We start from the raw sequence: 19826 nt of genomic DNA on the forward strand, positions 1-19826 counted from the left end.
ATGGAAGGCGCTATCGATGCACTATGGGGATGCTTTGTTCGCTGCGCTCGCTACGTCTCTTCACCGGCGCATCACTGGCGGTGATGTACCATGGACATCCAGATGTCAACGTGCATGAGCAGGTGGTGGTTAGTGGCCGCGGACCCTTCCCCGCCGTGGGAGGCCTTACGTCGCGCAATAGCACATCCAATCACTGCACTACACCCAGCCACCCTCGTTTCACCCCGCTGCAGCCCTGGCATCTGTGCTGGCCCTCGCTCTGGCGGCAGCGGGCGACATGGGTTAGCTTATCGCTCTATCGCTCCATGAGGGCGACCTGCACTCCTCCACAGCACTGTCGCTACAGTGAATAGCACCCTTTCACTCTTTCACTCGAGCGGATCCCGTTAGGCAGCAGTCGCGACTCAGGCACGTCACGGGCGCAATCCACGCGCGCAGAGTCTCGATCTTGCGACACCACAGTACTCGCACAGCCCGCAGTTCCCCGCCTCGCGATACATCCTCAGCGCACACCGGCGCATACCAGCATGATGGACACGATGGAGCGCTCGCGCGGCAGCATCTACGACCACGACATTCCCTCGCTCAGCGCATCGCTCGAAGCCTTTGACCCGGAGCGCAGCTACCTCGCACAGTCCGGGTACAGCGCGCGCTCGAACATGCACTCTTCGCGCTGGAGCGTACCCCCGCAGGAAGCAGACGAGTCGGAGCAGGAGAGCGAGGGTCCCTGGGCGCCGCCCGCCTGGCAGAAGAGCAACAACCAGTGGCATCGGCGGTCGCTACTGCACTCCAGCAGGTCGCCGTCGTACTACCGCACCGACCGTGAGACCACGCCGTCGCGCATACCGCTCCCCGAGTCGCCCATGAAGAACACGCCGCAAGGCAGCCCTGAGCCGGAGGAGCAGCGCTATGCGACCGAGAACATCGCCTCGCGCATGCAGAGCCCGATGGAAGACGTGAAGGAGGAGCCCGTGGATGAAACGGCCTTGTCGCACCACGACGAGGCGAGTACCATGGACGGCTGTATGTAGCCTGCGCGTTGTGCAGGGTGTTCACACTGACACTGGCAGTCGTCCGCTTTGCCATCAGAGGAGAGACGCTGTTCCGCACTGCGCCCATTGAGGAATCCCTCTCCACGTTTGCGAATGGCATGGGCATGTTCACGCGGACAAGACGGAACGTGATACTGACGATAGCGACCGTGGTACTGAGCTGGGTGCTGCTGCATCCGTGGAATACGAGCTTGGTTCCCGATGTCGCAAATGTCGCGAACATGGCGAAGCAGTTCGAGCCGCTCATGTACGCGAGCGAGAATGTGATCCCGCGATCGCGCGAGCTGGCCGAGGCGAGTATCGCAGTGCAGGACCTGGGCGAGAGCGTGCGGGCGACGAACATGTCTGCGTCGACAGTCATCATCGACCAGCTGGACGATCTGGGCGACAGTCTGAAAGTGCTGTCCGAGAAAATCACTTCCTTTTTCACCAACGTTGACGGCGATATGGACTCGTAAGCCCTCCAAACACTCGACGCACGCACCACTGACTCCCGTAGCATCCTCATCACCATGGAATGGGCCCGGCGCGAACTCTCCTCCATCCAGTCCCCCAAAATCGGCATACTCGACACCCTCGTCTCCAACGTGCACGGCGCGCTCTCCCTCCTCGGCGCTCTCGAAGCCGACGGCACACCGACCTCGCTCGGCCGCGTCGTTAATGACGTCCTCGGCCACACAACCCAACAACGCTCCCGCGCAACCCTGCAGCGCACATTCGACTACCTCCTCTCCACACTCGAAGAGAACATCCAAAACGAGCTCGCGCGCGCAGATGTCCTGTTCCGACTTTTTGAAAGCGTGGATAGGCAGTTCCATAACTTGCATCGCAGTGTTGCGAGAGAAGAAGATAGCTTGGCAACGAAAAAAGATGAGTTCTTGGCAAGTATGTGGCGCAACACCATTACGAACAAGCTCAAGATTGCAAAGTATGAGAAGAACCTCAAACTGCTCAAAGACGTGCGGGCGTCGACGTTGAGTAATAAGAGCGAGTTGAAGAGCCATATTCAGGTTATTAACTCAGTCAAGGATCAGCTAGATAAGGCCAGGAGGAATTTGGTCGGGCCGCTAATTAAGCGCGCACAAAGCAACTCCTTCGGGCTGGAGGGTCAGCTCGAGGAGGTTGAGCGGACGTACGGGTTTCTGAAGGGGGTCAGGGATACGCAGAAACATCGCGTGCTCAGGGAGTTGTGGGGGACGGAGCCTAAGAGGAGGGTACAGATTACGTCGGGAGACCGAGAAGAGGGGATGGAGGAAATTGAGGAGTCGTGACGACATTCAGTTCTCCCGGTCTCTTTCACCTCCTTCTCTGTACGGCACTCGTCCTTTGCATAGCGCATAGCGATTGGATAGACAAAGGTGTGTGGCGTGTTGTGGATGGCTTATTGACTTTTGGATATGGCGTTTGGCCCAAGGGCGTTCCGGCTTTCGATTTTGGATAACTGTTAGCGATGGGACTTGGTATACAGGACTGGGTATGGGTTTGGAGCTCGGTCAGTGTACATAGCGTAGCGCTACCTTTTTGGCATGAATCACACTCAACATTACTATACTCGCTTGTCTATCTGTTGACGAACCGAGATGGTGAGGCACTCTTTTGTTTGTTTTCCTCTTCCTGAACTCCGGAGAGCATGAGCTCTTTCGCCGAGTGCGTTGAGTCTGCACAGTTCACCCTCTCGAGAGCCCGTGAGATACTGTAGCCACACAAATTCACAGAGACTGTCCCTTTACTGAACCTTCCGCATTACGAAAGGAGGCATAGATCGAATTCGGGAAGAGAGTGGGTAGTCTTCTTGTTGGCTGGAACGAGCGCAGCAAACGCAGCTACGGTAGGGGGTGGGGTTTAGCCAGAGGGCGGGAAAGCTAAAGGCAGGTAGCTACACCAAGAGAGCGATGTATTGCGCAGCCTCAAATGCGAACTCCAATTGTACCCCGAACAAGTGGGTTCCTGGCAAGCCACTCGCTCTACATCCCCTTCTTCCCTACGTGTAGCACTGGGGTAAGTCATGGTGACCAACGTTTCATGAAGTAGGTACTGCTCGTAGTCTTGGAAGGCGCGAGCAACTTTTGCCTAGGTTTTGCCTCCTACCGCTGATGGATGTGGTTGGTTGTGGGAAGTATGAGGCTTTCGTGAGAACCAGGTGAGAAATCCGCCCGCACGGTTTTAGGCACTTTACCCTACATTCGCTACTACTACTCCTGAGGCACTATGTTGAAAGCCGCAAAGGATCTTTCGAGATATGTTGTTGATCCTTCCTTCTCTAGGGGTGGGTGGAATGTTATTCGTGCGAGCAACCTCCTCGGTTCACTGGACGAGAGGATCGATATACTACAATAGTGCGTTTGCGTTCTTTGTTCCTCTTCGCGTCAACGGAGCGTAATCGTTGAATCCTGACTTGTGCAAAGTCGAGAAAGTTACGAGGTGGTATTTGGAGTTTGCACTGCTCGAGGTCTCCCTTGCGCACAGACGAATCATGACTATTTCTTGAGAAAGACAAAAAAGAAATAGCAAAAAAGAAATATTGTCAGCTAAGGGATTCGAACCCTTGCAGGGAAACCCTATGAGAATGCTCAACCGCTATTACGGATGAAGCTGATCAGAACTCAGATGAGTTGCTGATGCCGCTTGAGTCACACGCCATAACCACTCGGCCAAACTGACTTTGATGAAATAACAACTTAAAATAATAAATATATACCGCTTTGAAAATTTAACAGAGTTTGTGTGCGGGCCCTGCGGCCTCGGCTGGAGTTCGCGTGTGAAGCGCGATCCACTAATGTGGGGCAATGTTCTCCGCGCAGACCGCGCGACCTCATGCATCAGCGAAGCCTGACATGACCTTGATTCATTTACCGTGTTATTCATCTGGGACGACGCGATATCCTGTCTCTTTTCCACGTCGAGCAACCTCATTATCTTCCCTCAGAAATAACATGTAGCAGGTAATGCCCAGACTCCGAGGAGTTTGTTGAAGACCCAAGCTTTCAGGAACATCGCGTTGGGACTTGCCAGCTGCAACACAGAATACGTGCTAAGCCCGCAAACCCACAACTCCTCGATGGGCGTAAGAGTTATTCTCGCACCCTCCTGCAGAGCGCCATGACGCCCTCTCAACCGTACGTTCGTCCCTGGAACCATAGTTGTCAACAATCAATTAAGTGGGGCTCAGAGAGCTCAGCTTGACTTGATTGATTGCCTGTTCGAGTCTAGCAGTTACTTGTATAGGCTTAACTTCTACTGTCTTGGGTAAGCGCGGGAAGAGAGGGTTCGACTTGATTTGATTGTTGACAACTATGCCTGGAACTACGCATGCACGCATTCGTATCTACCTCCCTCGACAACACGTGCGCAGAATGCCTTAGAAGCGACGGCTTAGGATACTTGTCACGTGGTGCATACAAGTGCGTCTTGGTGGACTCCTTCATGCGCAATACATCTCTAGCCTACACCCAGCCGGGCTCGGCGGACATGTTCGCTCAAGACATTCATAATGCCATGAGACCTCTACAGCATGTATTACGGCTCAGATTTGGCACGACAACATGTTACATTCCGGAGCTTGTCTACCATGGACTTGGAGGGCATACAGCTGCTTCCCTTAATTCTGCTCGGCTACGCGTCAATCCCGAAGCCGCGAAGGTCTTGGAATCATGCCGTATCACTTGAAAGAAACCAATACACTGGATTGAGCACGCCATGCACACATCATCAATCATTCTCAACATCATGAACAGCCTGGTGAACCGAGTTGAGGGGGCCACAACGGTTATGATAGCTTGTTCGATTCTTGTTCCTACTCCGTTTGATCGATTGGTTGATTGGTTTAACGTCCTATGTGGGTCTGAGACTATGGAGGACGAGAGGTGCAGTAGCTTCTCTAGTATGGAAGGGATGGGAGTTACAAAAGGGGGGGGGGGGGGTCTCTACAGGTGCCAGACTTTTGCAACGCACTAATATGCTCCAAGCAAAGTTGCTAAACGATAAAAGAGTGCAGAGAAACAAAGGAGAGGTGTCTATAGTAGTGTAGTGCTAGGGCATGCCTATGCCAGGTTTTGTTCCTACTCCGTTGTTCACGTCAAGAACACCGGATATTGTTTTGAAGAGCCCAAGCCCGAGTACTTTGCGGTGCTTGCTATCCAATTGGTAGCTACCGTGATATCTCCTTCGACATTGCTTTGGCTCAGCCGTCCCAGAGACTGCTCCCTCGGTCATTGTTGTAGCCAGAGCATTGGCACTTGGTCCGGAGGGATGAGCCATGAGAACTTCCTCGATCCAGGAAGGCCTGTCGATCGTATCTTTGAATCCAGCGAACGCAGATCTCGGGTGTTGCGCTCTTCGAAGCACTCCACAGCCATGGTCGAACTTTCGCTGCTTTTCAAGTCGCGCCGTGATACTTCTTGGTGTCTATTGGAGACCAGAACAAACTTCATCAGAGGTAAGCTTTCAGTTTTCTATGTTGAAGAAAGTGCAGAGCGGGAGGTTCATGTGAATATGAGTCAGGCTTTGGAAGTCACATCAAAGACTGGGTGTTAACTTTGTGAAGTTTCAGGAAAGAGAGGTGTCGGAGTGATTATGTCTTGATACAGTGGGCGACTTTATAGACAATGCTGAAGCCAAGATCAGATAACGTTGCTCACACGAGGTCACTATCATCCGTTTTGAAAAATCCAAATTTATTTGCAGTCATTAAAAACGACCACCAGATCACAACTTTTGACGCACCATACTTTGTCGTCCGATTAATTTTCGTACTTTGTTGTGGCATTTGCGAGAACTTGGCTGAGCTCAAAAGTCGATGGGTACCACAGAAATCGAGGACAGAGCAGCTCAGGACATGTAACAGCGAGTTATTCCTTTTGAGATTGTAGAATGTGACCGAAGAATCGATCATGCAAACTATTTCAATGAGCTTTGGAAGCCAATGCTCGCACAACATGAGGGCTTGGTATGGTTTTGGAGAACCGACAAGGGCACTGATGTCTAGAACTTGGAAAGCTGGAGGCACATGTACGAGATGTAAAGAAGGTCTTTCAAGATGCAGGCAAGCTTATATACACACGATATCGAAGTATCACGTGGATCAGAGTTGCAGAAAGTGAACATAACTTTACTTGCATGTTGTATGTACGTAAAATATATCAGCGAGCCGACACATGTCTATAGCGGCACAGCAGCACCGTCACCTCGCAGATCACTGCCACCGCTCCATACTGTAAGTCCATCATCTGTATGCCTCCTAATAATCTGACCACGACCAAACATGCCTCTTCCGTATCCACTCAGCTGTTGAACATTGTGTCCCAGCGCCCGCAGCTCCTCCACAACCTTGGCATCGATACCTTCTTCCAGGTAGATCGTCGCATCCGTCATCTTGCCATCAGCGCTCGGCATACCGGCACCGATGCAGAAACGTGGCGAGTCCAGCGCAGCTTGTGGGTTCAGTTTGAAAACTTCCTGGTTCAGCAGGACCTGGACATGACCCTGCGGCTGCATGAAGCCACCCATAACACCGTAGACTGAGTGCAAGCTGCCGTCACTGTAGGTCGTCAGACCGGGTATGATGGTGTGGTATGGTCGCTTTCTTGGTGCAAGCTCGTTGGGGTGGCCCTTTGTAAGATTGAAGTTCGCACCCCGGTTCTGGAGAGTGAAACCACAGCCCTTAGGAATGATGGCTGTGCCGAAACCGCCGTAGTTGCTGTTGATGAATGAGATGCCGTTGCCGTCTTTGTCGGTACAGCAGAAGTAGACGGTATCGCTGCGGAGATGAGCGGGCGAACCGTGCACCGGTGCTTCAGCAGCTTTCTTGGGATCGAACAGTTTGGCACGTTCGGCGAGGTACTCTTGCGAGATGAGCTCTGCGGATGGAACTTTGACGACGTTTGGATCTGTGACAAACCAGTGTGCGTCTGAGAAGGCGATACGGAGGGCGTCGATTGTGGCGTGCAGATGCTGCGCTGTGTTGTGGTCCTTCAGACCCCATTTCGAAATCTTGCCTTGCTTCTCCAGCTCCTGTATGATACCTAGCGCCATCAATGCGACAATACCTTGGCCGTTTGGTGGGTGTTCCCAGAGCTCGATACCGCCATTTGTAGACTCGCCGACACCTTGGCCAGTGTACTTGAGCGAGATAGGTTCAACAGGCTCAGAGCCAGTCTCCGCGTGGTGCTTCAAGTCGTCTAGGGTGATGTAGCCACCAAGATCAGACACAACCTTTACAAGCTGCTCAGCGACCTCGCCCTCATAGAAGCCCTTCTTGCCGTGCTTTGCAAGGAGCCTGAAAGTGTTGGCGATAGTTGGGTTCTTCATGATTTCACCCGCCTTTGGCGCTCTGCAGCCATCCTTTGCCGATGGATCTTTCTTCAGCATCTCGTGACCATTTGGCGATGCTTTTCTCAGCGCTGATTCACTTTGCGCCCACTTCAAAGACGTCAGCTTTGGCCTTCAGTGTCATCTGAATGATACTTACGAATGTGGCAGAGAGCTCAGAAACTGGGAAGCCGTTCTCGGCGAGGTCGATGGCGGGTGCAAGGATCTCCTCAAGGCTCACTTTCCCACTGCCGAAGCGCTCATGGCAGTCGACCCAGCCAGCAGCGGCTCCAGGTACTGTAGCAGCATGTACACTGTCCATGGGGATCTGTCCATTCTCTCCGTCCGGGATGTTAAGGTCTTTCCTAATCTTCTCAAGCGTGACACCTGAGCCAGATCGACCAGATCCGTTCATGGCAGAAACCTTCTTGGTCTTGGCATTGTAGTAAAGACAGAACATGTCACCACCGATGCCTGTGGAGCCAGGCTCGGTGACATTGATGGCTGCTGCAACGGCCACTGCTGCATCCTGGTCATAGTCAGTACGCTGCCTTCAAGATGTAGATGCATTACGTCATACCGCGGCATTACCACCTTTCCTCAGGATGTCGATTCCAGCAGCGGTCGCGAGAGGTTGAGTACAAGATACAATTCCCTTGGTGCTGTGTACGACAGATCGTCGACTGGGAAAGTGGACGAACTGGGGTTCTGGGTGGGGGTAGACGTTGGACATGGCTGGACAATGCTCGTTCGGGGTGTCAGTGCTCGTGGTATGTTGACTGATATTCTTGACTGATTCCCTTCCAACTGGTGACTCGAGCGCTTCGATATCGTGGTGTTTGAAAGGGAGTATGCGGGGTATGGGGAGCGTTCGCTCATGATATGGTCAACGGTTATACCCGGAGATACGCGATGCCGTCGGGAAAAGGCGAAAGTGCCGATCTCGCAGGTCGTTGTTCCATGTTGCCTTGGAATTCCTGGTGTGGACCCGTCGTAGTGTCCGCTGTGGATAGAGACTCGTGATCAAGATCAAAATCAGGAAGGTGGTGGAACAGATTTGAGCTTGGTGTGAACAAGGTTCCGGTCGCGCAAACGAAAGTTATACGCCATCACGTGTCAGCGTTCCGAGCGTCCCTGCGAGATTCGGAAAGCGCGTCAGCTCCTGCACTTTTTCGTCACGCTTCAACACCAAAAGCCGAACTATGCTGACAACACCGTGGGTCTGTCGCAGCTGTCTTTCGCGCATTGCACGACCATTGATACGGCGACAATTACGTCATCAATCAACCTGTATGCATTTCAATGCCCTTTCCATTCTGAGCGCCTGTTGACATCCACAAGCTGCTGCTTCCGAATCCATACCGCCTGCCCTTCTCTCACGAGCTCGTAACATTGCCCTTGAGCACAAGACCCTTACAGAAAAGCTTGCCAATGGTTTTGATACGAAATCAGCGAAGAAGCTGGGCGAATACAGCTCCATTGTGAGGGCATTGGAGAAGTGGGACAAGGCCAATGAAGTGTGTGGAGCTCAGAAATGCGTCTGAAATGTGGTTGCTGATATAGGCTAAAGTCTGTTACAGAGCTCACTTCGCTGATTCACGACTCAACGACTGATCCTGAACTACGAGATCTCGCAGCAGATGACCTTGGGGAGACGCGCATCGACCTCATCAATGCCTCTCAGAGCCTGATCACCTCCCTCGTACCGGTACACCCGTTCGCCCACCTGCCATGTCTGATCGAAATACGACCAGGAGCTGGTGGATCAGAGGCTGCCATCTTCGCTGGCGATCTGTTTCGCATGTACCAAGCGTTCTGCAACCACAATGGCCTTCGAACGAGCGTTTTGAAGTATGAAAACATCAACGGCACTAGCGAGGCCGGCATACCGCTTTCGGAAGCCATTTTCGAGGTCGAGACCGAGAATGCATACGGCGTCTTCAGATGCGAAGCAGGTGTGCACCGCGTCCAGCGTGTGCCGGCCACCGAGACCAAAGGGAGAACACATACGAGTGCAGCGTCTGTGCACGTCTTGCCAAGTTTGCAAGAGAATTCGGCAGCTCAAGAGGATTTCGACGATCCAGAGAGCGATTACTACATCGACATCAAGGAGGTCAGGCAGGAGGTTATGCGGGCCAGTGGAGCCGGTGGTCAGCACGTCAACAAAACCGAATCAGCCGTTCGACTCACCCACATACCCACAAACACAGTAGTTGCAATGCAAGACTCGCGATCTCAGTCAAAAAACAAAGAGAAGGCTTGGGCACTGCTTCGCTCCCGTATCGCACAAGCACGGAGAGAGAAACGAGAAGACGAGATCGTGGCAATGCGTCGAAGCGTAATTGGTGTAGCCAAGATGGGCCGGGGAGACAAGATTCGAACATACAATTACGGACAACAAAGAGTTACGGATCACAGGAGTGGTACCACGGTACACGATCTTGACGATGTGATGGCTGGCGGCCAGACACTCGAGAAGGTCATGGATAGCGTACGCAGCTGGCTCATGGAGCGAGACGTGGAGGGATTGATCGCTGAGGAGGGCGACACTAATTGATCGACCGTACTGCAAGTGCTATCTGTCCATGCCACGTGTGACACCTGCGGAAGCACACCAACGCTGGGGCCTATCTCAGACCTGGCGTGCTACATACATCCTCAGAACAAGCATTGGGGTTCATTCCCTCTTGGGTCACAAGTGCGATTTTGAATTACCAAAGATCGCCGCTGAGGCTGAACACGAGGCAACTTCGGTTGCCGTTGCTACGCTTTCCGTTGTCGTAAGCCTTTTCATGCTGGTTGCTTCAGCCACAATATGGATTATACAGCGTTGATATCGCCAGCTCTACAAGAACATATAGTACCAGGCCACAGTAATACAACACCGTCGAATCAACACGCAGCGCCAATTGTTCCTCAGCTTTACACTGTCCAGGGCACGCTCAATACAGCGTATTGACAGCCAGTGGTGTCTGAACCACACCAAACTGAGCAAGAACAGCTCGCGCACTCCCAAGATGGCGCTCAAATCGAAACAACAAGCGAGCTCACACAAGACGAATCCTCTTGTCTTTGTCGCAAACCTGCTGCCGTTCGTGCTGCAAGTTACGGCAGTTGAGGCTCGATGATTGTGATTGGCCGCGAAAACCCGTGACCACCCCCTCTTTCCAACAAGCATTCAGCCACAACTCTCAACACCCACTCCTGGTCCATGGTGGCGGTACCTTGACGACCGCACGATTCATGTTCATACTTTGTTGCGGGGTTCATTGATGTATTTACCGAAAAGCCCCAGTCCTCGTCGCTGTCAGGTAGGATGTCGCTCTATCCGAGTCAGTTACAGCAACGACATCCAAATGTCACGAGAAGATCGAGACCATTTGTAGTGGATCCAGGACGGTTTCCCCGCAGTCACCAAGGCCATTACCCCGGATTTTCGCTGTGTTTGTCAAATAAAGTGGGCCCTCTAATGCGGACTACGGTACGCTACACGACTTTGATGGCATGTCGAGCGCGTGTCTCATAGTCTGGATTGACAGGAGTAGGTTACCCGGAGCATGTAAGGCTTTCAATATCAGGGTGATAAATTGTATCGTAGGGAGGTCGTCGACCCATGTGAGGCATCGATTCGACAGCTTCCCAACTTTTCCACCTCTCCATCCTACATCCCTCCTATCTGTTACAGTCGCACTACGTTGAAGCTGATCGCCCATGATGTCGAACCCAACTCTGGACCATGAGAAGCAGGAGATCAACTATGTTGAACATGTAGAGACAAGCGACTCGTCCATGAATCTTCATAAAGAACAGACTCTCTCGGGTGTGGACATGAAGAACACCTCAGCAGTGAAAGGTGATGATTCTGATGGCAAAGTTATTTGGAGCGTTCGCAGTATCTTTTCGGCAATCTTCCTCGCAGCACTGTACACCGGTATGTTCCACGCTTGTGTTCTATGGAAGTAGGGTATTAACTCCTCAGGCTCACAAGTCATCCTCTACTTTGCGGGCGGCTCTCTGTCGTTTGTTGGAGCAGACTTAAACATCACGCGTGGTATCGTCTGGTTGCCGACCGCCAACATCCTTGCCATCGCTGCCACTTGTCCATATGCTGGCTACCTTCAAGACTTATTCGGCAAACGGTACATCGCTCTGTTCGGAACATTTTGTATCTGCCTAGGATGTGCTCTTGTAGGGTCAGCACAAAACTTTGGGCAGGCCATCGTAGGCATGGCACTTTCAGGCGTGGGTGCCGCGATTGGCGAGCTCACTGGCTTGGCTGGGTAGGTGCTCAGCTGTCACAACGTCAAACCCCTACTAACGTCACTGCAGCCTCGCAGAAGTTGTTCCTGTCAAATACCGTGGCTACTCATTGGCTATGGTCACTGCCTTTGTTATTCCTTTCTGCCCATACCTCTTGTATGTGGAGTTATGGTCGCACCGGGACCTGACGGTCGGCTGGCGGTGGGGTCCTTGGGTTTCGCTAATCTACAATGGCATCGTGGGCATTGGTCTACTCCTCACGTACTTCCCAAAAGCTCACACCCGAGCGGACGGCTTTTCTCGACGTGCAATCTTGAAGAAAATCGACTACATGGGAGGGTTTCTCTCCATCACCGGCTTGACTCTGTTGTAAGTCTATCTCCCTCACTTTGTTCTCCCCGACCTTAATCCTGATCAGTCTCGTCGCCCTCAACTCTGGCGGCTACACCCATGCATGGAGCAGTGCATACATTTTGTGCACTCTTCTTTTCGGCATCGCACTCATCACTGCGTGGATTGTGTGGGAGTGGAAGTTCGCACCATATCCTATGGTTCCCGGCGAGCTGTTCAGAGGCCAACGAATTGTTGGTCTTGCTTACGTCGTGGCTTTTGCAGCTGGCATGAACTTCTTCAGGTGAGTATTCTCTCATCCCGGTCGTTCCTTACCTGCTCTTTGTCGTAATGAGCTAACACGTAGCAGCATCCTCAATTTCTTCCCTATAACGTTCACGTCAGTATACGAGCCCGACCCAGTCAAGATCGGTCTCCGCGCAATGCCTCCTGCCTTCACCACTGCAATCGGTGCCATTCTGTTCAACGCAGCACTCTCTGTGTTTCCAGGCCGTGCAAGGGAAGTACTTCTCGTTGCCGTCCTTCTCATGACTTGTTTCGCAGGTTCCCTTGCGGTCATGACCCCAGAGAACGAGCAGCTGGTCGTAGGCCTGGGATCCATCGCCTCGCTAGGCATTGGTGGTGTCCTCGTGCCTGCTGCCACTGTCGCTATGATCGTTTGCCCTGATGCGCTCATCACTACTGCAGCGGCGATGTCGCTCAGCATCCGCACTGTTGGCGGCAGTATCGGCTACTCGATCTACTACAATGTGTTCGCTACAAAGCTCGAGCAGAACATCCCAAAGTATGCTGCGGAGTACGCGATCAAAGCGGGTTTGCCGGTCATGAGCGCTGTGGAGTTTGTTACAGTCTTCCTGAATGCACCGGCAAACTTGACGAATACACCAATTGAAGGTGTCACACCTGCAGTGGTTGCAGGTGCGACGAAAGGTGTGCAGTGGGCTTACAGTCAAAGCCTAAAATATGTCTGGGTGAGTTCCCAACCATTCGAGGAATATAAATAGTGTACTAACAGAAAGAAGTTCACGTCGATTGCCTTTGGCAGTATTGCGATTATCTGCACCATCCTGCTGCCAAGCACAAAGAAGTATCAGACGAACCGTGTTGCTGTTCAAATATAGATGGTCGGCTTTTGAGCGTGAAACAAAGACGCTCACAATCAAGCTTTGTACATTGGAGCAGTGGTTCCACCGATAGCATATGTCGTCAGTACGAATGACCAAGCTGCTCTTGCTTGACTAGGCTCTCAATGTTATACAATAACATTCGGCTACCAGTACGGAGGCGTGCAGTCAATGAAGCGGGATAACAGCTGTACTGACGAAGAAAGATGACCGCATACGTGCGCATCAGCTCCAGCTCGCTGGAAACTGTTGGTATCACGAACTGACCGGTCAGTGATGCGGGGTGAATGCAGAAGCGCTGCAATTGGCTAGCCTCGCTTAGCAGGCACTGGAAGGGCAACTGGCCCCCAACGCCTGCCTTGCGACAGCATGCACGACAGATGACTTTGCGTCGAAAGGCGTCCATTTACACTCCTACGACTCCCTAGACAGGTTGATATCGCTCCGCTGCCTTGCTCAGTGTGCAGCAGCCTGCGTGCTACGTGCCTCCACTGACGGGATCCACTGACACAGCGACACGAGGGTGGCTTATAAGCCGCCGAATATCTCCAACATGCCTCACCCACTCGCAGAACATATTATTCCTGTTCAGTATCGAGCAAAATGACACCCATGACCATCGCTCCGCCGTTGAGGGAGGTCGCTGAGCTCAAGATCGATCAATTCGACCAGTTGAAACAAGATTTCAAGTCTCGCTATGGCATCGGTACTCCGCGCCCTACCAATATCACACTCCGCGAAAGAATAGCCACGCTCGTGAAGACTGTCCAACAGTTCGACTCGCAACTCGAAGACGATGATGATCTTACAATTATTGCACGGTGCGTCGAGCAGAACGGAGATGGCAGCTGTATCTCGCATGAGAAATTCCTGAAGTTCGAGAAGCAGATTCTGGAAAAATTGGACAAGCGAATGAACCGTTACAATGCTACTTCACTCCACCTCAACTTGATGAGAGAAGCCATGGGCGCCAATCCGTCCCCCAAACCATCATCTACTGGACTTGATGTTGTGACGTTCGACGATGACTTCGAGGTCGTTGAGGATGGACTCGAAAATCTCTGGGAGAAGTTTGAGGCCGAAACTTTTACTGCTAAGGACGTCGATGTCGAGGCGCTCGAAGCATACCTGACAAGCCTCATGGGACTGCACAGTCACTCCCTGTCCCGATTGCGCGACGCCATGCGTCGGTATGGCATTGACTTGCTCGACGGAGATGCTGAAATCGAGGAATATGAGCTGGAGTGGTGTATCTTGGACTTGCTCAAGAACGACCTTATCAGCGATGAAAAGAAGAAGACTCTTGGGAGCTACGTACAAAACCAAGTCGCCATCAAGGAGCTGCTCGGTGTGCTCAACATGAAGTCAATCCGCGACTGGAACTGGAAGCAAGCGGACAAAGGACTACCTGTCACTGCTCGTCACGATGCGGAAGGCCAGTACCACATTACTGTTGAAGAAGATATCGTCGACACGCTGTTCTTACACTGTACGGCTATTGGATGGGCTCAGAAGCTCAAAGACTGCCTGTCGGACTTCATTCGGTACATTGAGCTGGATGACAGGCGAACTCTTTCTCTCAACAATCACAAGGAGCGCGAGTTCTTCCTTGAGATGATGCCGTTTGAACCTCCTGAAGAACAGTGCTCTGACTCGTCGGATTGCCCTCCTCCTCCGCCACCGCCACCGCCGCCGCCGCCTCCGGAACCTATGGTCATTCCGCATGGCGTTTACGGTATCCCTGTGCGCCTGAAGAAGAAGAAGAAGGGCAGTAAGACAGGCTACGTCGAACATGTTGTGTCACCTCCACCTCCTCCTCCACCACCACCACCCGGCTTTCCCATGATAGCGCCTCCACCTCCGCCGCCTGTTGCGATGCCACCGCTACCGATGATGCTTGGCACTATGGACGAGGAAAGGCAAAGGACTTACAAGCGTGACTTTTTCATGTCTCGTCTTCCAACTCAAGATGGCTGCAGACCCAAGGTTGTACCTACCGAGGTGATTCAAGCCAATCTAATCAAGACGCTGGCTGCTGAAATCAGACTTCGTAAGGCATTCGACGGCCGCTTCGGCTGCTCGGTGGTCGACTTCCACTCTCTTGCGTCAGCACTGCCGCACAAGACAGTTCTCGTCATTCTGAAATTTCTGGGAGTACCGGAGATTTTTGTCGAGTTCTTCGCCCGGTCCCTCACAGCGAGCTTGAACATCGGTCCTTCCGTACGTGGTACACAAGATCGCATCGTAACTCGAGCTTGTGGCGTTCCAGAACGCCATGGGTTGGAGCTACTGTTCACCGAGGCAGTTATGTTCTTCGCCGAGCTAGCTGTCAGCAGGAAGACTGGTATACACCTATACCGTCTCGGAGCCAGATGCTACTTTGTGGGTACCGAAGAGCAAAATGACCGAGCTCTGCAGGAGCTATCTGTGTTCTCGGAGCACACCAAGTTGGACTTCGATGATGTTCTTACACAACCTGAGCACCTTGACATCGGGTTCTTGGAGCTCACAGGGGACGCTGTCACTGTCAAGAGCTCCATGGTTGAGGCCTATGCCGATCGTGTGAAGAAACAGCTTTCAACACAAACCACAGTGTATGACTGGGTACGCACCTGGAATAGCACGGTCGGAACATATGCTTCTCATCTCTTCGGCCCACTTGTCCAATTGTTCGGCAAGTCGCACTTGGAGGCTGTCAAAACTGCCTACAAACGGATCTTTGACATTATTTTTGAGGGTGATAACCTCACTGATCATGTCAAAGGCATGCTGCACGCACGCTCTGACTTTGTTCGTACAAGCCCACCCCTCGCGCTCGAAGCTATCGTCTATCTGCCGCAAGCGTTTGGTGGGTTGGGTGTCAAGAACCCGTTGATCGCGCTCAACCTCGCGCGCAACATGACCTCTGATCCCAACACCTTCATCCAAGAGTATCTTGATGCCGAGACCAAATACTACGAAATGGCCCTGTACAATTGGTCCGTCCTGACCCCAGAACACATCTCGAAGAAGCTCAGCGCTGTCTTTCAGAATAACGACGAAGCCATCACCGCCGCTCTTGGTGCAGAGTATGCGTCTGATACCTTCATGACCAAAGAAACCCTGACCAAGCATCGCGAATACGCACTGTTCCCACACCTCCCCGCCACTCTGCTCCACGACATCCGTCCCCAATGGCGGGAACTACATATCCCATGGTTCGTCGGACTCTACCAGACGCTGCTCAACGAGCCCGTCGACAATGTCATCGTTAGTGAGCGTGTCAGCGAGGAGGTGCGTCATTGTGGACGCATGAAGTGGTGGGACCAGCTGGATCCGCAGGATAAGTGGGTGTTGCAGATGTATGGTGACGAGTGCTTTGAGAGGTATGGGACGTTGGATGTTTGGCTTGAGACATATGTTCCGTCTATTTGTATGACGATTGTTAGGGGTACGGATCCGTATAGTCTCGATGATGATGACTCGAGCAGTATGACGAGTATTGCTTGAGGGCGCGGGGAGGTGAACGATGGTGCAACTCACGACGCTACGACTCTTCCTTAATGACTTCCCAGTTCTTGATCATTAGTATACTTTCTTAATCATATCTTTGTTTGCTTGAGCGGGTAGCATACCTTCTCTTGTTCATCCTTCATCAATACGAACTATCCTTGCTTGATCTCAAGAACCTTCTTCAGCTACCACTGAAACACCTCTACAAGTCGCGAAGAAGGACGTAGACGCTGCTCAGCTGGGCAGCGTGTACGCATACAAAACACCCAGAAAGCTATACCTGCGACCGAAAGCGTACCCTGGAGTCCTTCACTCCATTCAGCCTTTTCAATCCCACATTCTTCGCAGCAATACTTTGGACACGTACTTTGATAAGCAGCCTTGCGGGACGATTGCGTCAACCTTATCTTAGGCGCCAGGATCGAGGCAATCGACAAACAATCACTCTTCATCCAACTTCTCGTTGTTGATAACGTCGAGGTCGACGCGGAGTTGCGCGATAGTGGCCTAAAGCGTGTTGAGCAATGCAATCTTGTTGGCAAGTTCATGTTCGATACAGAGTCTCTCGAGCGGCGAAATCGTCCATGTTGTGGCGGACATCTTGAGGGCTCGAAAGTTGTTGTGGTTTGGCTCAGGCGAGGGGAAAAGGAGAGGCGCTTGAAGGCAGGTAGAGATTGCAACCAAGTGTTGGCCGCAAGGTCGACTTCACCTCGACATTGCAGCGCTATCGATAATGTTGGCTCGGTGTTGCTTCAACTTTAACCTGACAGCTCTACAATAACGCGCGTCAACGGAAGCGATGAGAGCAGCAAACGGCACAAACAGGAACCTGCAGTATACGACAACACAAACTAGATTTAAAGCTTGCTCTACCTTGTCGAAATCGCCTTACCTCCTACACTCCACAACCGCTTGCAAGCTCAGTCCCGCACGGTTTATACCATGACCCTACCCCCAGCATGACACGCACTATCATCTTCGATGATAATGACCCTAAGGAAAAGAACATGTGGCGCAAGATAGTGCAAGACCACAACGAGGCCACGGCTACTAAGGTGCGCACCCTACAACAAGACGCCAGACACGAGCTTGTAGGATCTTACTCAAGCTAGGCTAGTGTCGACGAGTTCATCAGCGGCCTGAAGCCGGAGCAGCGCAGCAAGGACATCTTTACGGCTTCGGCTGCGATCTATAAGGCCTATACGACGTTGACCCCTACCAAGGGTGAGGTTGAGCAGGTCTTCAGGAAGTATCCTGATTGGTCTATACCGAAGTGGTTCTGGGAAAGAAGGGTTTGGCTGGTACTAACAAGAAGTGAAGGGTCTAGGGTCAGGGGCAAACTGGAATTACTCAGGGCGAAAGTGGATTTATGTCCCATCTGTTTACCTGAGTCATCTATTCTGACCAGGTAAAAGAAACTATAAGCAAACGGTACGATTGAAGGCCCGCAGTGAAGGTAGCTTTGGTTCAGATAAAAGTCAACGTACTCCTCGCCACGACTTCTTCTCTCACACTCTACAACTACACCACGACCACCTCGCATACCCGACCAAAATGGGCAATATTTCGCGACCAACAACCAACACGCAGCAGCCGATCGGCAAGAAATGCACCAAGATTCAGCGCAGATGGATCGCGATGTTGGTGAAATACGACAAGTTTACTGCCATGAAGGTATGAGTTTTAGGACGACATCAAGATCAGGCAGATAATGAACAGAGCTAGGCATCCTTCGACAACCTACCTCCAGAGATTCTTACAGAGGAGATGGTCGCGCTTAAGACGGCAATCCACCAACACTTTGCTGCGCCAGAGCTCACTGAAGCGTTTGAGGAAGTCTACGCAGTGCATCCTGACTGGGAGAGACCGGAGTGGTTCATGGAGAAGAAGGGAACCACAGTGTGAAAAGGCGAGCAAAGTGTTCGAGAGGTTGGAGAGGACGACAAGCGAATTGGTACTAAAGAGTAAAGGCGGAATCAAGAAGAGAGTTTCAATGGTTGATTGGTGGAAAGAGAGAATGGAGAAGAAGGACCGAACACAAGGCTGGAGTGAGAGAGTAGTTGGAAAGACTGTAAAATGGGGATTGGAAACTGCCAAGCTTGTCCGTAGCTGAGATGACGTGATGCAAGTGAAAGGAGCACACGCACAGACCGGCAGCTTTGGTCTCCACCCAAGCACCAAATACCATCTACACCTCCACTCAGTAACTATGGTATGCTATCATCATCATGCCCTGCGCGACCGATGATACCGAGCTCCCTGTCAAGTTGTCCATCGTAGCCATCCAATGGCAGCTCGCCGCAAAGAACAAGGGAATTGCGATCCTCAAGAATAGGCTCAACCAGGCCCGCGAACACTGGACACAAGGCATGCGAAAATACGAGGCATTCTTGACTAGAACGGTTCGTGCTTCCTCCGGTTACCATGACAGGCATACTGACCATAACAAGAATGTAGCGGCGTGGGCCGCTGTAGAATACTGATAGCTACGGTAAACGATAACGTAGGGCTATCGGGTCGATGGAATACTGCGCTGAGTTGCTATCTAGTGAGAAGAAGACGACTATATACTGACTCTGGAACGTGCTAATCCAGAACAGTCTAAGTAAGGGTAATAGGGTCTCGTATGGACCGACTAGTACCGCAACAAAGAAGGCTGGCTGTGTTAAATGGGAGACCGTAAAGCATGCGCACAGCGCGAAGGCCTGTGACGAGGTCGCAAAGGTTCAGTGTCTGTTTGCTGCGCAGACTGAGGCTTTCGAGAAGGGATGTGAGGACATCTATGTGCGCTTTCCTGATTGGGAGTATCCGGAGGCATTTCTGCGCAAGAAGGGGTTGGAAGGCAAAAAGTGTGAAAGGGGCAAAGAAAACAGAAGTAGCGCCAAGGAGGAGTGGAGACACAAAGTGTCTAGAGGTGTGATTGAGGAAGAGGGGTCTGTTGGGTGCTGATAGCGGGGACAACGGGACTGAGGGTGAGGAAGAAACGACAGGAAGATCATTGAGATAGTCTTAAAAAAAGTAAGGTTGTCCCAAGGGGACTTCTTTTTGGGTTCAGAATAAGGAATATATGTTTGTGAATGCTTGGAGCTGCTGTCCTTAGGTGTGATAGATATACTCAGAAGTTTCAAGAGCACGTTTTAGCTGCATGCGTGGCCTTTATTGTACCAAAGAAGTGCAATCTCAGGATTCCTCTTCCTTCTATTGCTCCTGCAATAGTTGAGATCTCGCTCCAGGAGAATAC

The 19826-nt window shown here is 52.0% G+C and overlaps 6 protein-coding genes and 1 non-coding gene across 7 annotated transcripts; 5 read left to right on the plus strand and 2 right to left on the minus strand.

The window, feature by feature from the left end:
* Window positions 1–539: 539 nt before the first annotated feature.
* BU25DRAFT_370521 (uncharacterized protein) lies at window positions 540–2599 on the plus strand (the record flags this gene model as incomplete). Its single annotated transcript, XM_033703951.1, has 3 exons — window positions 540–1023; window positions 1071–1506; window positions 1552–2599. 3 exons carry the CDS (start codon window positions 540–542, stop codon window positions 2321–2323), a joined length of 1692 nt encoding a protein of 563 aa, XP_033560299.1. The 3' UTR covers window positions 2324–2599.
* Window positions 2600–3574: 975 nt separating this feature from the next.
* BU25DRAFT_t91 lies at window positions 3575–3713 on the minus strand. The gene has a single exon. It is a non-coding gene; the product is annotated as a tRNA-Leu (tRNA).
* Window positions 3714–6162: 2449 nt separating this feature from the next.
* Window positions 6163–8411, minus strand: BU25DRAFT_411943 (acylase ACY 1). Its single transcript, XM_033706676.1, has 3 exons — window positions 7939–8411; window positions 7519–7887; window positions 6163–7469 (listed from the first exon to the last, which is right to left on the minus strand). Exons 1-3 carry the CDS (start codon window positions 8089–8091, stop codon window positions 6210–6212), a joined length of 1782 nt encoding a protein of 593 aa, XP_033560300.1. The 5' UTR covers window positions 8092–8411; the 3' UTR covers window positions 6163–6209.
* Window positions 8412–8560: 149 nt separating this feature from the next.
* Window positions 8561–9915, plus strand: BU25DRAFT_459651 (release factor; the record flags this gene model as incomplete). The annotated part of the gene is made up of 3 exons (XM_033710295.1): window positions 8561–8648; window positions 8700–8875; window positions 8929–9915. The coding sequence occupies 3 exons, from the start codon at window positions 8561–8563 to the stop codon at window positions 9913–9915; spliced, it is 1251 nt and encodes a 416-aa protein (XP_033560301.1).
* A 1157-nt stretch (window positions 9916–11072) lies between these two features.
* Window positions 11073–13090, plus strand: BU25DRAFT_422689 (MFS general substrate transporter; the record flags this gene model as incomplete). Its single annotated transcript, XM_033708167.1, has 6 exons — window positions 11073–11289; window positions 11338–11638; window positions 11688–11987; window positions 12037–12252; window positions 12319–12940; window positions 12992–13090. The coding sequence occupies 6 exons, from the start codon at window positions 11073–11075 to the stop codon at window positions 13088–13090; spliced, it is 1755 nt and encodes a 584-aa protein (XP_033560302.1).
* Window positions 13091–13520: 430 nt separating this feature from the next.
* Window positions 13521–16727, plus strand: BU25DRAFT_411947 (uncharacterized protein). Its single transcript, XM_033706677.1, has one exon. It carries the CDS (start codon window positions 13697–13699, stop codon window positions 16580–16582), a length of 2886 nt encoding a protein of 961 aa, XP_033560303.1. The 5' UTR covers window positions 13521–13696; the 3' UTR covers window positions 16583–16727.
* An 817-nt stretch (window positions 16728–17544) lies between these two features.
* On the plus strand, window positions 17545–18490 carry BU25DRAFT_459654 (uncharacterized protein; the record flags this gene model as incomplete). The annotated part of the gene is made up of 4 exons (XM_033710296.1): window positions 17545–17640; window positions 17698–17886; window positions 18179–18259; window positions 18311–18490. 4 exons carry the CDS (start codon window positions 17545–17547, stop codon window positions 18488–18490), a joined length of 546 nt encoding a protein of 181 aa, XP_033560304.1.
* Window positions 18491–19826: the final 1336 nt, after the last annotated feature.

The sequence above is a fragment of the Macroventuria anomochaeta genome (genome assembly GCF_010093625.1).
Source record: "Macroventuria anomochaeta strain CBS 525.71 unplaced genomic scaffold BU25scaffold_22, whole genome shotgun sequence".
NCBI classification, from domain to species: Eukaryota; Fungi; Ascomycota; class Dothideomycetes; order Pleosporales; family Didymellaceae; genus Macroventuria; species Macroventuria anomochaeta.